The following is an 18,247-nucleotide window of genomic DNA, read 5'->3' on the forward strand; positions in this document are numbered from 1 at the left end:
CCAGCTATTTGGAAGTCTAGCCACCCGCAACATAATTTTTCATCATGCCTATATTTTTCATATTTTTGGTGGAATTCTCCGTCTGTAACACGATTTCTATTTAATTCGTGTACTCCACTATATCTTCCAAACATTAAATCTTGAGCAAAAAAGCTGCTACTCTCCAAACAACGTCGAGCTAACTTTGATAAAGCTATATCTCGTCTCCTCGTCTACACTGGTCGCGGCGGCGAACGCAACTGCCCGTGGCGTGCTTACCGCGCCGCGCGACTTGCCGCGCCGCCAGTCGCGCCGTCGGTCGCGCCGCCGGTGTCCGTGGCCAAGGCGTAAGCGTGAGGTATGGGCGACTTTGAATGTAATTATCAGTTCAAGAAAAGTAATTTTTAAATAAATTGATGACTGAATAATATACCTCATAAAATAAACATTTTATCCTCATATTTCGAATATCGAATTAATATTTAAATTCCTTAGAAAAAATATATTTATCCCGGAAATCCCACGGGAACGGGAGCCATGCGGGTTTTTCTTTGACAACACGGGCGAAGCCGCGGGCGGAAAGCTAGTTGGAAATATATCCTTGATAATTTAGACATTTTGGTACATTATATTCACACTGAGCACTATTATAATAAGAAAAAAATCGACACACCCATCTGTATTGTATCACTACATAGTATAAAATAAAGTCGCTTTTTCTGTCCCTATGTATGTTTAAATCTTTAGAACTACGCAACGGATTTTGATGCGGTTTTTTTAATAGATAGAGTGATTCAAGAGGAAGGTTTTTGTATATAATTTATTATGTTTTAGACAAAGCGGGCGAAGCCGCGGGCGGAAAGCTAGTTATTTATATTAAAATTATTTAAACATACATACAAAAATTGTTTTTTTCCTATATCTGACCATCCATACTAATATTATAAATGCGAAAGTAACTCTCGTCTGTCTGTCTGTTACTCAATCACGCCTATACTACTGAACCAATTTGCATGAAATTTGGTATGGAGATATTTTGATACCCGAGAAAGGACATAGGTTACCTTTTATTGCGAAATATGTACCACGGGCGAAGCCGGGGCGGACCTCTAGTATTATTATATTATTTTCTGTTCTTTTTAACAAGCTTGTATTAGCTTCACCTGTATGTTTGTATGTTCCGACTCCTTTCGATTATGACGCTCTTTAAACGGACAGATTTAGTTAAAACTTTGTACACTTATCAAGGATCGGTGACAATACAATAATTTCATGAATTTATTTTACTAGAGCGTGTTTAAAACATTTTTATTTCTGAAAAAAGGCATTTATTTTTGACGTGAAACTTCTTTAGGCGCGTTGAGAGTAAAATTTCAAGGTCGCGTCATGGCAATACCGTCACCTCATGGAGTAAGGCGAAGATTTTGGAATACGATCTTTGAAATTTGAATCTTGCTAAAGAAGTTTCACTTCTGACACTTGACACTCGGCATACACGCTCTTTTTTTATTCTTTATTTAACATAAAAATCATCTTCACTTTGCACTACATGTTGTTACATCAAAATCGATCCAGCCGTGTATTTCTCCAAATATATCGAACCTAGGGCTCGTCTATCGAACCTAGAACCGCACCACTGTACGCTAGGTCCCAATAGTGTTCGACTTTGTGCTTTTGGAATAACTCCCTCGCTTGTTTTTCAGTTGGCATCACCTGGGAAATAAAAATATATAAGAATTAGATTAAAAATTTGTATGGACTTGAAGTTGACTTAAAAATCGAAAAGTACTTGGAAAAAAAAATATTGCAAGATAATAAAACCCTAAAAGTGGGAGAGTAATATTACTCTTTTATATTTAAAGGGAATATTCAATGCATCTGCGTCTGTTTAATGCATGCAACAGATGCATTATACATAACGATTGCATGACGAATGTTACATCTTGCGGATAATCTACGGAGCGGCAACGTCGCGTCAGCCGCTCGTCGTCGTCTTGCGGAGCGGCAACATCGCATCAACTGCTCGTCATGCGGAGCGGCAACGTCGCTACTTATGATTGTTTTTTAAGGAAAGAATACCACTATAAGACTAAGAGTGTAGAATAGTTGTATAGTAGGAGAAGTATAAGCTTAAGTAAGTAAGTTATATAAATATTTGACTTCGAGTATCACCTTAAACTTAATCTCCCCAAAGGATCTATGTGCCGTGGTTCCCTCCCACACGAGTTGGCACGAATTCGGCACTTCCGTACCGTCTGTTTCTTTCACCGTTTCCTCCTCCCATTTGATACGGTGCAGCATTAGTCTGGAAAATGGGGAAAAAATTATTAAGCTATTGCATAGCTTCTATCGCGGGCCTTGAGCGCGGGGACCGAATCCAGAAATTGCGTAACGAAAAAGCCTCACGCTCCGCACTCCGACGGGCGCGGAGGTGTGGCTTGAAGGCATAGCATGCAATAACTTTACTGCGGCAGTCCCCGAGTGCCACACGTGTTTTTTATTTATTTATTCAGCTTCATCATCATAGGTACTTAGGCATACACTTGCCTCAAGTCAACATTAAACAAATTAAAATCAAATCATAAGTACATACAAATTTAACATCTTAGCAATAGAGATTTATATTTATACAGGGCTATTTTAGCTGTAAAGTCGGTTTACTGACGATAGTTGAACGTGATAACGTCCAATTGTGCTTCTTTGTCGCTCGTTCCGCGCTCTCGCTCGCACTTCAAGCCTTACATGGAACGCCTCAGAGCGAGGTAACGCCGCATGAGTCATGTTTTTTCGTGCGTGCAGCCGGCTGTATCGAATTATAAGATGTTGTCACGTCAAAAAAGAAGAGATAGGTTTGTAGGGACATAAATTTACCTCTTATATTTAGCGTGTTGTTTCGGCCCCCCCTCCACAACGATCACACAACACCCGCGATGCAACACAACACATCCCGTCATGTGAAGTTGTTGTGCGTTCACTTCTACTTTGAATTTCGCTGACGCACACTCGAATAGGTCTTTCACCCTGTAAATTAATATAAATGGGGTAAGAATCGCGGCAAAAAAGTCTGTGTTAAAAACTTTGCAATAGGAAAAAAATAATTTAAGTCCAAACACAGAAAAAAATTGTTCTCGGTTCACACGTTCTTTTCTAGGACGATTTTCCACGCAATTAGAAGAAATAGCAATTAAAAGGGAATCAAAAACTACAAGGTACTTCCAGTGAACACCGAGTCTTGAAATTTGGTTAAAAGCCAATACTTAAAATATAAGACATTATACAGATAAAGGCAAAATTGATAAAAACAATTTAAAGTTACAACATAATAAAAAAATTGGTATGTTCGTAACCCTCGGTGCGCCAAATCGTACTTGGCCAGTTTATTTTTTACTATTTGAATTATTACTTAAAATATTATTGGACTCTTTACTTTACTATGGTATCATGAAATAAAATTAAAATATACTATAATTCAATCTTACCTGTACAAAGCAACATGCACACCCATAGTGGTGTCCTCACGAATTTTTCTATCGACCTGTAAAGAAAAAAATAACATTATTTTAATGCAAATAATAAAAAAATCTCCTTTTCCCACTCTCGACATTTATTCTCTACTAAGTGGCCGCTTCATAAAAATCATTCAATTATTTATAAGCCATACTTTATTCTCTTACTCTATTCTATGAAATTCTACAAAAGAATATGTCAACATTTACAATAAAGATAACACAAATATATTATCTCTGCAAAAACTTTTTGAAGTTAAACTTTTCTGCGCGTTAATATTAAAATTTCAATTTCGCGTCATGGCAATACCGTCATGTCACGTAGTAAGGCGACGATTTTGAAGAAGTTTCACTTCTGACACGTTTGCTCGGCACACAAACTTTTGACGTGACAAACGTCTTATAATTCGATACAGCCGGCTGCACGCACGAAAAAACATGACTCATGCGGCGTTACCTCGCTCTGAGGCGTTCCATGTAAGGCTTGAAGTGCAAGCGAGAGCGCGGAACGAGCGACAAAGGAGCACAATCGGACGTTGTCACGTTCAACTATCGTCAGTAAACCGACTTTACACACAACCAATTTTATTATTTCTTTATCTCACTCCTCTTCAACTCACTTTTTCTCCTACCAACTCACTTTATCTCCTTCTACTCCCACTATCTCTTACCTTTTCTCTCTTCTGCTCCTTAGTAAGCGCTCTTGCTTTGTTCGCCTCCAAATGTGTCTTCTGTCGTTTCGCGATCTGTTCCCGAACTTTCGCCTCAATGGCGGTCGGGTCTTGTACCGCTTCCGTGCCTAACGCTCGCATTAGATTTGATATTCTAAAGATAAACATAGAAAAATAAATATTTTTATATATTTCTACATTTTAATTGATACTAGCTTTCCACGCGCGGCTTCACCCGAAAAAAGCGGCCGGCGGAAAGCTAGTGGCACACAAAAATAACTTAATTTTCCATGTAAATAGAAGCAAGGAGCAAATCGAGGAGCATGTTCTGCTATTTTTTAAATGTGTGCATTTGTGTGTGTTCATTCTTCGGTTTGTACGTAAGTATGCGTGTTAGCGACGCGCCATGAATAAAATTAATTAAAAAAAATTATTATATTTTACTAAATATTGTCTATGATTGATTATTATTATAATCTGTCCGTTTTTTAACTTTTTAAGTATCTGTAAAAAAACTGCAGCGAGCCACTGCGACAGTGACTCGTCCAATTCTTTGGAATCCACGCACCTGAGCGCACATACGTTTTAAGAATTTCTTTTGTATTTTTTCATTCCAAATCTGCACTAAAGCCTCCATTTTCTTTCTACAAGCGACTGGTCTTATTATTTTAATATTAACATACAGTGCTGGTATATCTTGTATGCGTTTGCACACACAATACACACGCACCCAGCCTGTGTATTGTGTGTGTGCTTGTTTATTGTGAGTGTTTGTGTATTGAGAGTGTTTGTGTGTTTATGTATTGGGCGTGTCGTACGAGCTTTTGAGTGTGTGCATTCGTTCTATACGTTATACCCTACACTAAGTATTTGTGCGTATATGTATCTTTTTATTGTGTGTGTTTGTGTGTATGTATATACGCACCTAAGCTTCGGTTCAGGCGGTGCTTCGAGCCCGAGCCGCACTTTTTCCTGCTCCTCCTTCCACGCTTCTCTTCTGCTTTGCCTTCTCAACTTCTTTCTCTCTTTTTTGGTAAGAAAGACTGGCATGTACGTAGGTTTGAGCGGTTCGGCTGTGGGTGCAAAGTGATTAATTAGTCACTATCACTACATAGTATAAAAAAGTCACTCTAGCTAGCGTACTCCCTCACTCACTAGCTTATTCACCAACTCACTCACAAACCGCCCAACTCACTCACAAACCGACCAACACACACGAAACCGACAAACTTACTAACTAGATAACTGAACAACTCACTCACTCACTCACTTACTAAACAATAGATTGTCGAATATATTGTTATCATTAATATTACAATTAGCAACATTTTATCGTACTCACTCACTGCCTAACAAGCTTATTTACTCACTAACTTAGTGTCTTACTAACGTACCCACAAACGAGCTATCCAAACGCTCACTCAACTCATTATGTTAGTCGGTGAATTAACCAACCATCTCATTCACTCACTCACTAACTAAACAACTCACTGGGTGGCCTCAACTGCTGCGGGTGCTCCACTAAATTGGTGATAGCGTCACCATTTAAATTGTCCACAATATCATCATCACCGATATTACAATCAGTGACGCGCTGTGTGTGTGTGCGAGCGTCGTTCGCGTCGCTAGTGCTTCGCTTCGCTTCTCGTTCTTCCGGCGTTAAAAGTATCACGCTGTCCCACCTGGGAATGTCATTAATAATAATTAATGTTATGGATTGGCATTATTTTATAATTATTTGTTTATCCTACTAATCACTACAACATAGTATAAAACAAAGTCGCTTTCTCTGTCCCTATGTACGCTTAAATCTTTAAAACTACGCAACGGATTTTGATGCAGAATTTTATTAGATAGAGTGATTGAAAAGGAAGGTATATAATTTATTATGTTTTAGATAAAGCGGGTGAAGCCGCGAGCGGAAAGCTATTTTTTTATAAAACCATGAAAGAAAAAAAACATTTCTTCATCTTGCTCCTGCGACATTGCAATAGCAAATTAAATGAAATAAAATATTTTCTATAGTGCAGTAGAAAATATTTTATTTCATTTTTTATCGCATATTTTAATAATATATAAATAAAAAAGTGTGTGTGCCGAGCACACATGTCAGAAGTGAAACTTCAAAAAGTCGTCTTCAAAAATCGTCGCCTGTACTCCATGACGTGACGGCTTGAAATTTTACTCGCAATGCGCCTAAAGAAGTTTCACTTCAAACAGTCCCATTACACAGTATAAAGTATTATTTGCGCTTACGACTGTTTAGAATAAGATGATGTTTAAACTCAAAAAATGAATGAAAATCTCAATATTTTCAAAAATCTAAAAAGTACAGGTAGTTTTATCTTTATCTAAAAAGCAAATAAAACACAAGTAGCTTAAAATTTTTAAAATGTTTACAACTAATTTACGATTACAAATAAATGGTAATTTTGCCCCCATTGCCTGGAAGAGATTACTTTAAGGCAATAAGGCCAACAAGAATAAATAAATAAGAAGAAAAAAAGACGTGTGTCACTCGGGGACTGCCGCGGTAAAGCTATTACATAGCATGCCTTCAAGCCACACCTCCGCGCCCGTCGGAGTGGGGAGCGTGAGGTTTTTTCGTTACGGAATTTCTCGATTCGGTCCCCGCGCTCAAGGCCCGCGATAGAAGCTATGCAATAGCTTAATAAGAAGAAAAACATGCTAATTCTTACCATTCTATATCTGGAACTCGATCTGAATCCGGTACATCTGCCGCCAAGAGCGCAAGTTTCGTGGCCGAAGAAATACCGGTTTTTCGCGCAATCTGAGATATCTCGTTCTGTAGCTTCTCTAGTTGAGCCTGACGGATGAACAAACAACAATGCCAGATTTAGTACGGGAATATGTATTTTGCTTATTAACCCATTGACCACCGAGCGGCCCGATCGGGCCGAGACACAATAGATTTTCTATTGTGTCTGTGATCCGAGGACTGACGGATTAAAATGCAATGTATGTATGTTCGGGTGAAATCTTGCAATTCACTTTTGAAGCAGATATTTTAACCGATTATACTGAAATTTTGTATATGTTACCGGCCAAACCCGATTTCAGGACAAACTAGTTTTGCCTAGGCTAAACTAGTTTGTCCTAAGACCAATAGGATAAATCAGTTTAGGCCTGGCCATACTATAGTCCTTTTCACCTGAGATGATTTCTGTGACATATCGATTTTTGACACGTGTAGAGATTTCCTTTACGGAAATCGTATCAATTATTTCCGATAATCGATAATATTTTATATGGAAATGAAATCGATTTGAATGAAGTACCAAAATTAGCTTTTTCAACAATTTCGCCAACAACAAGCATTTCGCCAACAATTAACTAAGGAAACGATTTTTATTTTTTTTATTTTATTTTTACCTTCATCCGTAGCCGTTCAGCCATTTGCCGGAACTTGCCAGGCTCGTGGAACCGTAGTGCCCGGCGTGCCCTCACTGCCGGCTTGTTGGTCACACGCGCGTCAACCCACGCTGCTTCAGCGCTCGGCTCCACGGACGCCTGCCCCAAGAGCTGGGCTTTGAATTCCTCGCGACGCTTCGCTCGGATGTTCGCCTGTAGGGGATTGAGAAAAAAAATTAAAATATAACATTAAAAAAACGTTTCATTATCATTTGGTGCTAACGACATTATAGAATAAAAAAGAGCGTATGTGCCGAGCACACGTGTCAGAAGTGAAACTTCTTTGAGTTGATTCAAATTTCAAAGATACCAAAATCATCGCCTTAGTCCACGGTATTGCCATGACGAGACAGTATTGCCATGACGCGACATTACAAATTTTACTCTCAACGCGCCTAAAGAAGTTTCACTTAAAAAAAAGTTGCTCGTCGATTGCAACTGTATATATTTGAACAATTGAAAAAAAATGAAAATTCTTACAGACCAACAACACCTACACCACATAATATAATATAACAAATATATTCGATAACAATATATCTCACCTTCAAAGTGGGCACAACTTGCGTGAGATGCACCCTCCGTCCCGCGGGGTCCACTGTTCGTCCCTCGCGGTCTAATATCAATGGGGCCGGTCCGGATAGACCCGCTTGTAACGCCCCACCTAAAACATACGAAAAAAACTATTTATTTTTAACCAAAAAAAAAAAGAGGTCAATTTTACTATATTTTAAGCTATTGCATAGCTTCTATCGCGGACCTTGAGCGCAGGGACCGAATCCAAAAATTCTGTAACGAAAACAAACCTCTCGCTCCTCCCCCCCGCCCCACGGGGACGGGCACGGAGGTGTGGCTTGAAGGCATAGCATGCAATAGCTTTACCGCGGCAGTCCCCGGGTGCCACACGTCTTTTTTGTTTAAAATTATTAATTTAAAATTAAAATTAAAATTAATTAATAAATCATTTATAGTTGAATGCTATAAAACTAAACATCAAATGATAAATTATTTACTAGGCGGGATTCGAACCCGCGTCTTTTTGCCTTGCCTGGACGACGCCTAGCCTCTAGATTTTTTTTTTATATGATTTTATAATTTCTGATTTAAAAGCATTTGAATGTTATAAAATTAAACATCATTAAATATCAAGTCGGTTGAAAAGAAACAGTAACAGAAATAGTGGCAAAAAGACAGCAAATGCATATTTATAAACACCTTTTAGCGCAGTCAGTTAAAAAATACAATTTACAAATCTCACCGGCCAATTTCCTTTGTATCCGAGCCTGTAGTTCGGCTATTTTCTGTTGTTTCTCTATCTCTTCAGCTGACATCGCGCCTGCAGCTGAAAATGGAGAAAAATCTTATTAAAATAGTGATAGTGATTTTTTTTAATTAATATTAGTTTCTAGTGTTGGGTACTGTACGCATTCTTATTTACTGTGCTATATTTGTACACTAGTTGCGCTTCGCGGTTTCACCCGCGTGCCACCGCTCCTGTTGGTCTTAGCGTGATGATATATAGCCTTGCTGGAAAAATGGGCTATCTAATACCAAAAGAATTTTTCAAATCGGATCAGTAGTTACTGAGATTAGCGTGTTCAAACAAACAAACTCTTAGGCGCGGGTCAAACACAAGCGGCGCGGGCGCGGGCGTGCCATAAGCGCACCTCTTGAATCTGTTTTGCACCACGTCCTTCTTATACATTTTGTATGAAAGAATTTTGGACAGGCGTCGAGACGGCACGCCACGGTTGTGCCAAGGTTGCGCCTTTCCAAAATTATTTCATACAAAATGCCAATAGCGCACCCGATGCACGCCGGCAGCGCGCCGCGCCGCTTGTATATGTCCCGCGCCTTAGGCCCTTAAGCTTTATAATATCAGTATAGATTAATACTAAAGTTTCTCAAACACACACACTATCATACCTGTTTTGGTATTAATATTGCATCAGACTTACTACACGAAACTATACAGTTATATTCTATTACTCTGTTTAATCTATGCTTTCTGCGCTACACTCGCACACACACATACACACACAATAATACCTAGAACTTTATTCAAAGCATTAGTTTGATATCACTTCAAAATTTTGCATTTCACTTTTAAATTTTATTATACACTAGCTAACCGCCCGCGGCTTCGTCCGCTTTGTCTATAACTAATAAATTATATACTAAAACCTTCCTCTTGAATCAATCCGTTGCGTAGTTTTAAAGATTTAAGCATACAAAGGGACAGAGAAAGCCACTTTGTTTTATACTATGCAATTATAATACCTGGTTTTGAATACAGCATAGGTTTGATCACACTGGGCGGTGGTATCGAACTGCTCTGCTGCATTTGCACTTTAATCTGTTGAGCTGTTTGTGCCGCTACTGTGACGTTACCCTTATCCCCTTTGAGGGCCATGAGGGCCCGTTTGCGTTCCTCGATCTCTTTTTGAGCGTTTGCCATCATTAGCTGTAAGAAATTTATACTGATGTTATAAAGAATTTGCATACGGCCGTTAATCAAAAGAAATACCTATAACAATAAGATATTTATAAATTTATAAAATAAAATCACTCCATTGCGATGTAACAGAGAGACAAACAATTAAACTTTCATTTATACACTAAGTTTGAGCTGGGAAATAAATTGAGAAATCTGAGAAATGTACTGAGAAAGGTGAAGTTTCACTAATTTACAGGATCTTCTAGTTTTAAATTATATTAATCTTGTGTTGTATATTTTTTTGCGGAAAGCATAGACATGTTATAACTTTTAGAAATGTTATGACACAGGTCCAATTTTCTTCAAATAAATAGTTTTCTTCATAAGAAATAGGTTTTATTATAGAAATATTATGATTTTCATAGATGGAAATCACTTTAATTTTTGAAGTTAAACTGACCTTAATCTTATCAGCGCTCAAGCCCGCCATCTTGGATCCCACAGTCTCCCCCTCTGGCAGGATGGACGGTATCTCGATCCCGTTGTCGTTCTTCTTATCCTCATCCCGCTCCTTCTCCCTCTCCCTTTCCCGTTCCTTGTCGTGGCGGTCGCGTCTCTCATCGCGCGACTCGTATTTGTCGTCGTGGCGCGATCTGAAAATATATTTTGAAGTGAACCTTCTTTACTAAATTCTATGTATGATTTGGTATTATTACTGTAAGTACAAAGAATGATTCTGTTTCAATAAATAAATAAATAAATGTATCAACTTCCATAATACAAAAGTTAGGCGCGTTGGGAGTAATATTTCAATGTCACGTCATGGCAATATCGTCACGTCATGGATAACGACGATTTTGAAGCACACATGACAGAAGTGAAACTTAGGCAAGATTCATTTATTTATTTATTTATTTGTTTGAAAACTACACAGCTTACAGTTTACTTATAATCATCATAGATATCAAAATTGTTTCCTTATAGACCGGGAGATACTGACACAAAATTTCGAGTCATTTGTAACAAGGATGGCGGTTCTACAGGGGTCTTAGTACGCAATGACAAAAAGAAAAACGATGGTGTGAACGCTGGTACCGGTGGCTTAGTCGCGTGGGCGTTTGTCGAACTCGTCGGAAAAATAGCGAAAGTCAAACGATTTGTAACACAAAAATTTTAGAATTTACCGATAGCCCATAAAAAAGAAGTAGGCGGTAGTGTCATGCCATACTTTTCCGGTGTGACTTACAGCCCGCCATACCGACGCGAATGTGTTGATTTAAATAAAACAATTATTCAACCATTTGTACCAGGCTAACTTTTGCACAGGTAACTATCGTCGTGCAGCCATTTACGAAAATCGCCATGCCATACTTTTCGGATGATTCCAAATGGTCGCCATACCGCCGAAAATCTGCAAAAAATTTTTATTTCGCCAAACTTTTTGTACCAGTATTGCATTTGGATTTTTGAGAGTATTTGATAAAATGTGACCATTATTATATTTGCCATACTTCTAGTAGGGGGAAAAAGTGCTGTCATACTTGAAAACTTAATTTATTATTAATTTATATAAGTGAAGATTTCCAATACATAGATCTTTGAAATTTTGTATTTATATTTGTTGATCCTCAAACTTACAGGAAAAATAAGTGCCATACTGTTACAAATCGTTTGACTTTCGCTATTTTCCGACGAGTTCGACTAACGCCCACGCGTCTAAGCCGCCGGTACCAGCGTTCACACCATCGTTTTTCTTTTTGTCATTGCATACTAAGACCCCTGTAGAACCGCCATCCTGTTACAAATGACTCGAAATTTTGTGTCAGTATCTCCCGGTCTATTACTCCATGAGGACAGTATTGCCATGGTGTGACCTTGAAATTGCTCTCTCAACGTGCCTAAAAAAGTTTCACTTCACAGGAATCGGTTCGCCCATAATAGAAAGTGGTGAGGTAACAAATCCAAAAACAATACAGTATAAGTGAGAATCTTTTTTCAAAATCGGTTAACCAAATTTAAATACCTTTTGATGTCTTTCTCCTTATCGCTGCTGTCATATTTGCGTTTCTGTGACTTTGACGAAGATATCAACTCTTGTGCGAGAGCTATCACCTTGTCAGTGAGTTTGCTTGCTTTTTTTGAATCTATGTGTGATGACAGCCTGTCTATAATTTTTCGGCGCTCGTATCTACAAGTGAAAATTTTTTATGCAAATTTTTTTTTTAGCTTCTTATTGTCTCAGTAACTAATCATACAGTATGTTCATTGTTAAAATACGTTTAATATACAACATAGTAGGATAATAATATAATACAATTATCATACATTTGAACCAATCTCAAGTTAAATCCTATATTAATATCACAGTTTTATACATCAACTAGTCTGCCCATAGTAGGTCCGCCCTGGCTTCGCGTGTGGTACATATTTCGCAATAAAAGGTAGCCTATGTTCTTTCTCAGGGTCTAAAGATTATCTGTGCCAAATTTCAAAATCAGTCCAGTAGTTTATGCATGAAAACCATACATACATACATACAAACCTTTCCTCTTTATAATATTAGTATAGAATAATATACTTCAATTAGATTAAGTTGTCTCAGTCTAAATTTACATAACCATTGTATATTGAACTGTAAATTCCAATAATTTTGTAAGCTATACTACTTATTATAATTTTCTCAGGTCAAAAAGAACGCAGGAAGCGTATTTATTTTGAATTTGCAGTTCGTAAATGTTGCCAAAACAAACTTACCCATTGGTTAAACATGAAGATACTGTTGATAACAGTGAACTATCGGATTTACCAATTGTTCTGTATATTGCTCGGTCTATAGAAGAACGCAAATCTTCTACTTCCCTTCTAGAAAGCTGCAAAGCCATGACGAAAAATGATGCTCAACAATTAGGTTATGTTAACGCGTACCTATATTTTTTTTATATAAACAACAATACGGTATATGTAGGTTATTAAATACTCAATGTCTATTTTAAATTGGAGTAAATCATATATTTTATGAAAACAATATTACTCGGTTTACATTGACAAACAAACGACATTGTGACATTTCATTTTCTTCAATTCTTGCCTCTTGGCATAATATGTACCACTAACCACAGATAAGTACAGTAGCAGTAGAACCCCGTTTTCCAATTACAAAGCATAATGCGACTCAGTGCCGCACAATGCCGAATTATGCTGATGCTTAATTGGAACATGAAACGCACCAGCAGGTTGCGCTAAGTTCAGTGTTGAAAAAAAAATATTCATAGAATTAGCAATAACCTCATTAATGTGTAAATAAAGTGGTATACCTACTTAATAATTGGTTGAAAAATATTTACGGTTATTTTAAGTAATTTGGATTTTGATTATTTGATATTTCATTAACATTTTTTTCAATGTTTGTACCTTCATCCATACTTATATTTATTTTTTTAACGCAATTTGAATTAACTTTGATTATTTCGAAAAAACTACAATGAAACGAAAGCTTTAAATTTTTTTCCAACAATTAATAATTACTAACGATAAATCGATTGCACGCATAAAATCACGCGCATTACTTTTTCTAGTGCTCGATTGTGCGAAGTGTTGCTGTAGTTGGAACATTATGCCGCATAATGCGCTCTAGTGCTGTAATTGGAAAACGGGGGAAAATTCGTTAAGGTCACAGAGTAAGTAATATAGTAACAAATAGCCAAATTATCTCAGAACAGTAAAAACCAGTAAAAACAAATAGAAGTGTGATTTGGGCGTGGCCCTCATGTCAGTAATAAGGTGAGCTTATAATATAACCACGTCCCGATCGCCGATCGGCTTCTGCTCTACGTCAGACGTCCTCGTCAAAGGTAAGTATTATATTTGGTTCTTTCATTCGACAAACGCGGGATTTAGAGTCTACTTTTGTAAGAACAAGTTTATAAATAAATAAATAAATATGGTTTGGTTTATGGTTTCTCTGTCTACGTTATTTTTTATCTTCGTTTCGGCCTGTGGTTTCGGCCATATTGTTTGGTGTGTCATTTGTCAGTGAACAAAACAATAGCACGCACACTGAGACACACACAAATCACAATAGTAAATAGTTGTAACCCTATATTATATAGCGGCAGTACACATGGGGCCAACGCGTTGGGCCAACGTGTTGGGAAAAAATGAAGGATATCAAGATTCCTGTTCACACATTGGCGTACGCCGTACAGATCATTCTGCATTGGCGCTTCAAGGATGGAAGTAGTCCGTAGAAGTTCTTGCAGCCGCGGCAATTTATTTATACAGTGCGTTTAATTATTACGTACATGTGCATCAATAACAATGAATGTACTCTGCCGTCTGCGATGATACCATTTTCCAATCTCTATTGTCCTTTTTTATTTCTGTATAAATAAAACATTATTATGTTTAGATTTTTTCAAATGTTTAAAATGTGTACATTTTACACTTAATTTAATTTTAATTACCTATAAAACGAAACTTTAAAGATTATGTAATATTATTATATTAAATGATAATATTATTTATGTAATAAAGCACAATTTGATCAAAACCACGCTCATTGTATATTGTTATTTAATTTTTAAGAACAAGTAACTTTTTAATACTATTTTACTCTTTTTATAAATATATTTTTTTTTATCGCATTGTATGAAAGTGAGATAAGAAAAACATCTAGAATAATATAATAAATAGAAAATAAAACATCTGATTTATTGAGATTGGTTTTTATTTTTGTGTAGTTCATGCCGTGGATTCCAAATTATTCCTTCATGTCGATACAATTCTACGAATTGTAAAACCTCATTGCTTGTCCACATCGGCGCCTCGGGCCTCCATCGCTATTGGAACATGGTTAAACGTAAATTTCATTGACGCGCAACGATACTGTCTCCGCTGACGCGTAACAACAAACTGAACAAGACACCAACGTGTGAACGCTGTTTGCGGAGCGCGCCAAGATCCTTTGATGTGTGCACAAAAAACCGACAACATTCGGTTGGCCTGCCAATATTGGCGCCAACTAGGCTAATGAAGCCAACATACCGCCAAGTAGCTCTCTACACGTTGGCCCAACCCGTTGGCCCAACACGTTGGGCCCATGTGTACTGCCACCAATAGCGGCAGTACACATGGGGCCAAGGCGTTGGGCCAACGTGTTGGGAAAAAATGAAGGATATCAAGATTCCTGTTCACACATTGGCGTACTGATCATTCTGCATTGGCGCTTCAAAGATTGACGTAGTCCGTAGAAGTTCTTGCAGCCGCGGCAATTTATTTATATACAGTGCGTTTAATTATTACGTACATGTGCATCAATAACAATGAGTGTACTCTGCCGTCTCGCAATCTCTATTGTCCTTTTTTTATAACTGTATAAATAAAACATTATTATGTTTAGATTTTTTCAAATGTTTAAAATGTGTACATTTTACATTTAATTTAATTTTAACTACCTATAAAACGAAACATTAAAGATTAGATTTTAGATATTATTTTATTAAATGATAATATTATTTATGTAATAAAGCACAATTTGATCAAAATCATGCTCATAGTATATTGTTATTTAATTTTTAAGAACAAGTAACTTTTTAATACTATTTTACTCATTTTATAAATATATTCATTTTTTTATCGCATTGTATGAAAGTTAGATAAGAAAAACATCTAGAATAATATAATAAATAGAAAATAGAACATCTAATTTATTGAGTCATATGGTTTTATTTTTGTGTAGTTCATGCCGTGGATTCCAAATTATTCCTTCATGTCGATACAATTCTACGAATTGTAAAACCTCGGCGCCGCCATCGCTATCGGAACATGGTTAAACGTAAATTTCATTGATGCGCAACGATACTGTCTCCGCTGACGAGTAACAACAAACTGAACAAGACACCAACGTGTGAACGCTGTTTGTGGAGCGCGCCAAGATCCTTTGATGTGTGCACAAAAAACCGACAACATTCGGTTGGCCTGCCAATATTGGCGCCAACTAGGCTAATGAAGCCAACATACCGCCAAGTAGCTCTCTACACGTTGGCCCAACCCGTTGGCCCAACACGTTGGCCCAATGTGTACTGCCACCTTTACACCCTATATTATTACTTGCTCTGTGAGACACCGCGTTCCCCACAGAGCCGCTGGCGTTTCCCTTGTTCCCGTGTTGGTCCCTTTTTGCTACCTACTTTACTCTTTGCGTGTGCGTGATTTTTGGATTTTTGTAAGGTAAGTACTATATTTTATTGGATAACCGTTACAAACTTGTGTTATTACTTATTGTGCATATATTGAAGCTCTGTATATAATTGGTTGTAAAAAATACATTGTAATATCAGTGATTTTCAAGTTTAAAAGTGACTACCTATCACACAGTCCGGGCATATTTCCGGGGAATTCATGGCGATATGTTCGTGAATACTATAAAATTACTAATACACTTAATTGAAACTAGTTTCCATTCAGATTAATTGATCTTATTTCTTATAATTTTTGTTAGAAATTTTGTAATAAAAACAAGAGAAGTTCTGTAGGTTCTGAAGGTCTGTGTTTGATGTATCAAAATGGCGGATTCACTACATAGTATAAAACAAAGTCGCTTTCTCTGTCCCTATGTCCCTTTGTATGCTTAAATCTTTCAAACTACGCAACGGATTTTGATGCGGATTTTTTAATAGATAGAGTGATTCAAGAGGAAGGTTTTAGTATATAATTTATTAGGTTTTATGGCTGGTTCACACTTTGATTAGTGCGAGTGCAGGTGATGAGTAGTACTACGTGTGGACAGCGACTGTTTAGTGCGAGTGTTTAGTAGGCTGTGTAGTAAAGTGAATAGAAGCGTGTTCTATTTTTTTGCGAGTGGACTGCGAGTAGCCACGTCCCGCGCGCCCTCCCTTCCCCCTCACTCGCAGCGTGCCTGCACTCGCACTAATCACCTGCACTCGCAGTCAATTGGACACTACTCGCACTACACACCTGCACTCGCACTAATCACCTGCACTCGCAGTCAATTGGACACTACTCGCACTACACACCTGCACTCGCACTAATCACCTGCACTCACACTAATCAAAGTGTGAACCAGCCATTAGACAAAGCGGGCGAAGCCGCGGGCAGTAAGCTACTTGTTGATATAATGCTCGCGGCATATAGAAAATAGATCTGAAAATGGCGGCCGGTTCTTATGGTATGGTGGGCAATACAACTTCTCAAATATATTTTTTTTGGTAAGCTTCCCTAGAGCATTAAACCAACCGGAGACGACACGCGCAATTCTTTCATAGTCAAAAAGTCTGTCATTTTCTGTGGGGGGACGAGTCAACAGATACAAATTAAGTTTTGTTTGGTGCCCTTATAACACAATATTATGTCTTAGTGGGAAATCATAATTATTAATTCTTTCTTAATATTATTAACCAATAATAGTAAAAATTATGTCTAAAAATATTTATACATACATTAAATATCAATCAAACATAACGCAAACGTATAATCAAACTCAAAAATATCAACGAAAACAACAAAATAACAGGGACTTAACAGAACAAATTTAACAATAACTCAGCGTGCGTCAAGTAGCTCGGAAAGCAAATCCTTACTGTTTTTAATTATAAATAATAATTTCAATTATATTTTTGTGCAGTCTTTACTGTGTGAGTATAACAGCGATAGAGAGTGAGCGAGAACGCATGCGAACCGACGCCATTTATAGATCTATTCTATCTGTTCAGGTAATAAATTCCTAGCACGCCATTTTGATCCCTATTTGTATCAATGTACGGTAATGAATGGCTTGCAACTTTTTTGAAGGCGCATTTGAATAGTTAAGGAAGGTGTCGATAGCTTTATCAATAGGTCGACAGATGATTATGGTTGGATGTGTATGTTGATGGTTAGGCAGTGCCTTATGTGTGTATGTTTGTGTATTTGTATATAATACTAGCGGTCCGCCCCGGCTTCGCCCGTGGTACATATTTACGTTTTCTCTACATAAAAACCATCCTCGTACTTCAAGGAATATAATAAAAAAAGAATTATCGAAATCGGTTCAGCCGTTCTCGAGTTATGCGCTTACCAACACATTTTGCGATTCATTTTTATATATAAGACTAGCGGTCCGCCCCGGCTTCGCCCGTGGTACATATTTACGTTTTCTCTACATAAAAACCATCCTCGTACTTCAAGGAATATAATAAAAAAAGAATTATCGAAATCGGTTCAGC

At 37.5% G+C, this 18,247-nt stretch overlaps 1 protein-coding gene and 1 long non-coding RNA gene across 2 annotated transcripts; both read right to left on the reverse strand.

Annotated features, from left to right (window-relative positions):
• Window positions 1-332: 332 nt before the first annotated feature.
• Window positions 333-13,121, reverse strand: Prp3 (pre-mRNA processing factor 3). Its single transcript, XM_089713201.1, has 15 exons — window positions 12,780-13,121; window positions 12,049-12,213; window positions 10,486-10,678; window positions 9,869-10,052; window positions 8,847-8,930; window positions 8,134-8,252; window positions 7,550-7,741; window positions 6,856-6,983; window positions 5,648-5,838; window positions 5,082-5,229; window positions 4,157-4,310; window positions 3,459-3,514; window positions 2,851-3,000; window positions 2,152-2,284; window positions 333-1,692 (listed from the first exon to the last, which is right to left on the reverse strand). Exons 1-15 carry the CDS (start codon window positions 12,905-12,907, stop codon window positions 1,582-1,584), a joined length of 2,136 nt encoding a protein of 711 aa, XP_089569327.1. The 5' UTR covers window positions 12,908-13,121; the 3' UTR covers window positions 333-1,581.
• A 1,612-nt stretch (window positions 13,122-14,733) lies between these two features.
• Window positions 14,734-15,480, reverse strand: LOC149475779 (uncharacterized). The gene is made up of 2 exons (XR_016318023.1): window positions 14,950-15,480; window positions 14,734-14,848 (listed from the first exon to the last, which is right to left on the reverse strand). It is a non-coding gene; the product is annotated as an uncharacterized LOC149475779 (long non-coding RNA).
• Between the last annotated feature and the right edge of the window lie 2,767 nt (window positions 15,481-18,247).

This window comes from Colias philodice, chromosome 29, assembly GCF_061535455.1.
Source record: "Colias philodice isolate Cphi_HAF_F1 chromosome 29, ilColPhil1 Martin Lab GWU primary, whole genome shotgun sequence".
Classification (NCBI taxonomy): Eukaryota; Metazoa; Arthropoda; class Insecta; order Lepidoptera; family Pieridae; genus Colias; species Colias philodice.

Bases quoted from the DNA above. Each gene is read 5' to 3' on its own strand.
- Prp3 (XM_089713201.1), bottom strand. From the start codon at position 12,907: ATGGCTTTGCAGCTTTCTAGAAGGGAAGTAGAAGATTTGCGTTCTTCT. The intron at 7,742-8,133 runs GTGAGATATATT...AATCCCCTACAG, and splicing joins AAGTTGTGCCCACTTTGAAG to GCGAACATCCGAGCGAAGCG. The intron at 3,001-3,458 runs GTAAGATTGAAT...ATTAATTTACAG, and splicing joins GTGCATGTTGCTTTGTACAG to GGTGAAAGACCTATTCGAGT.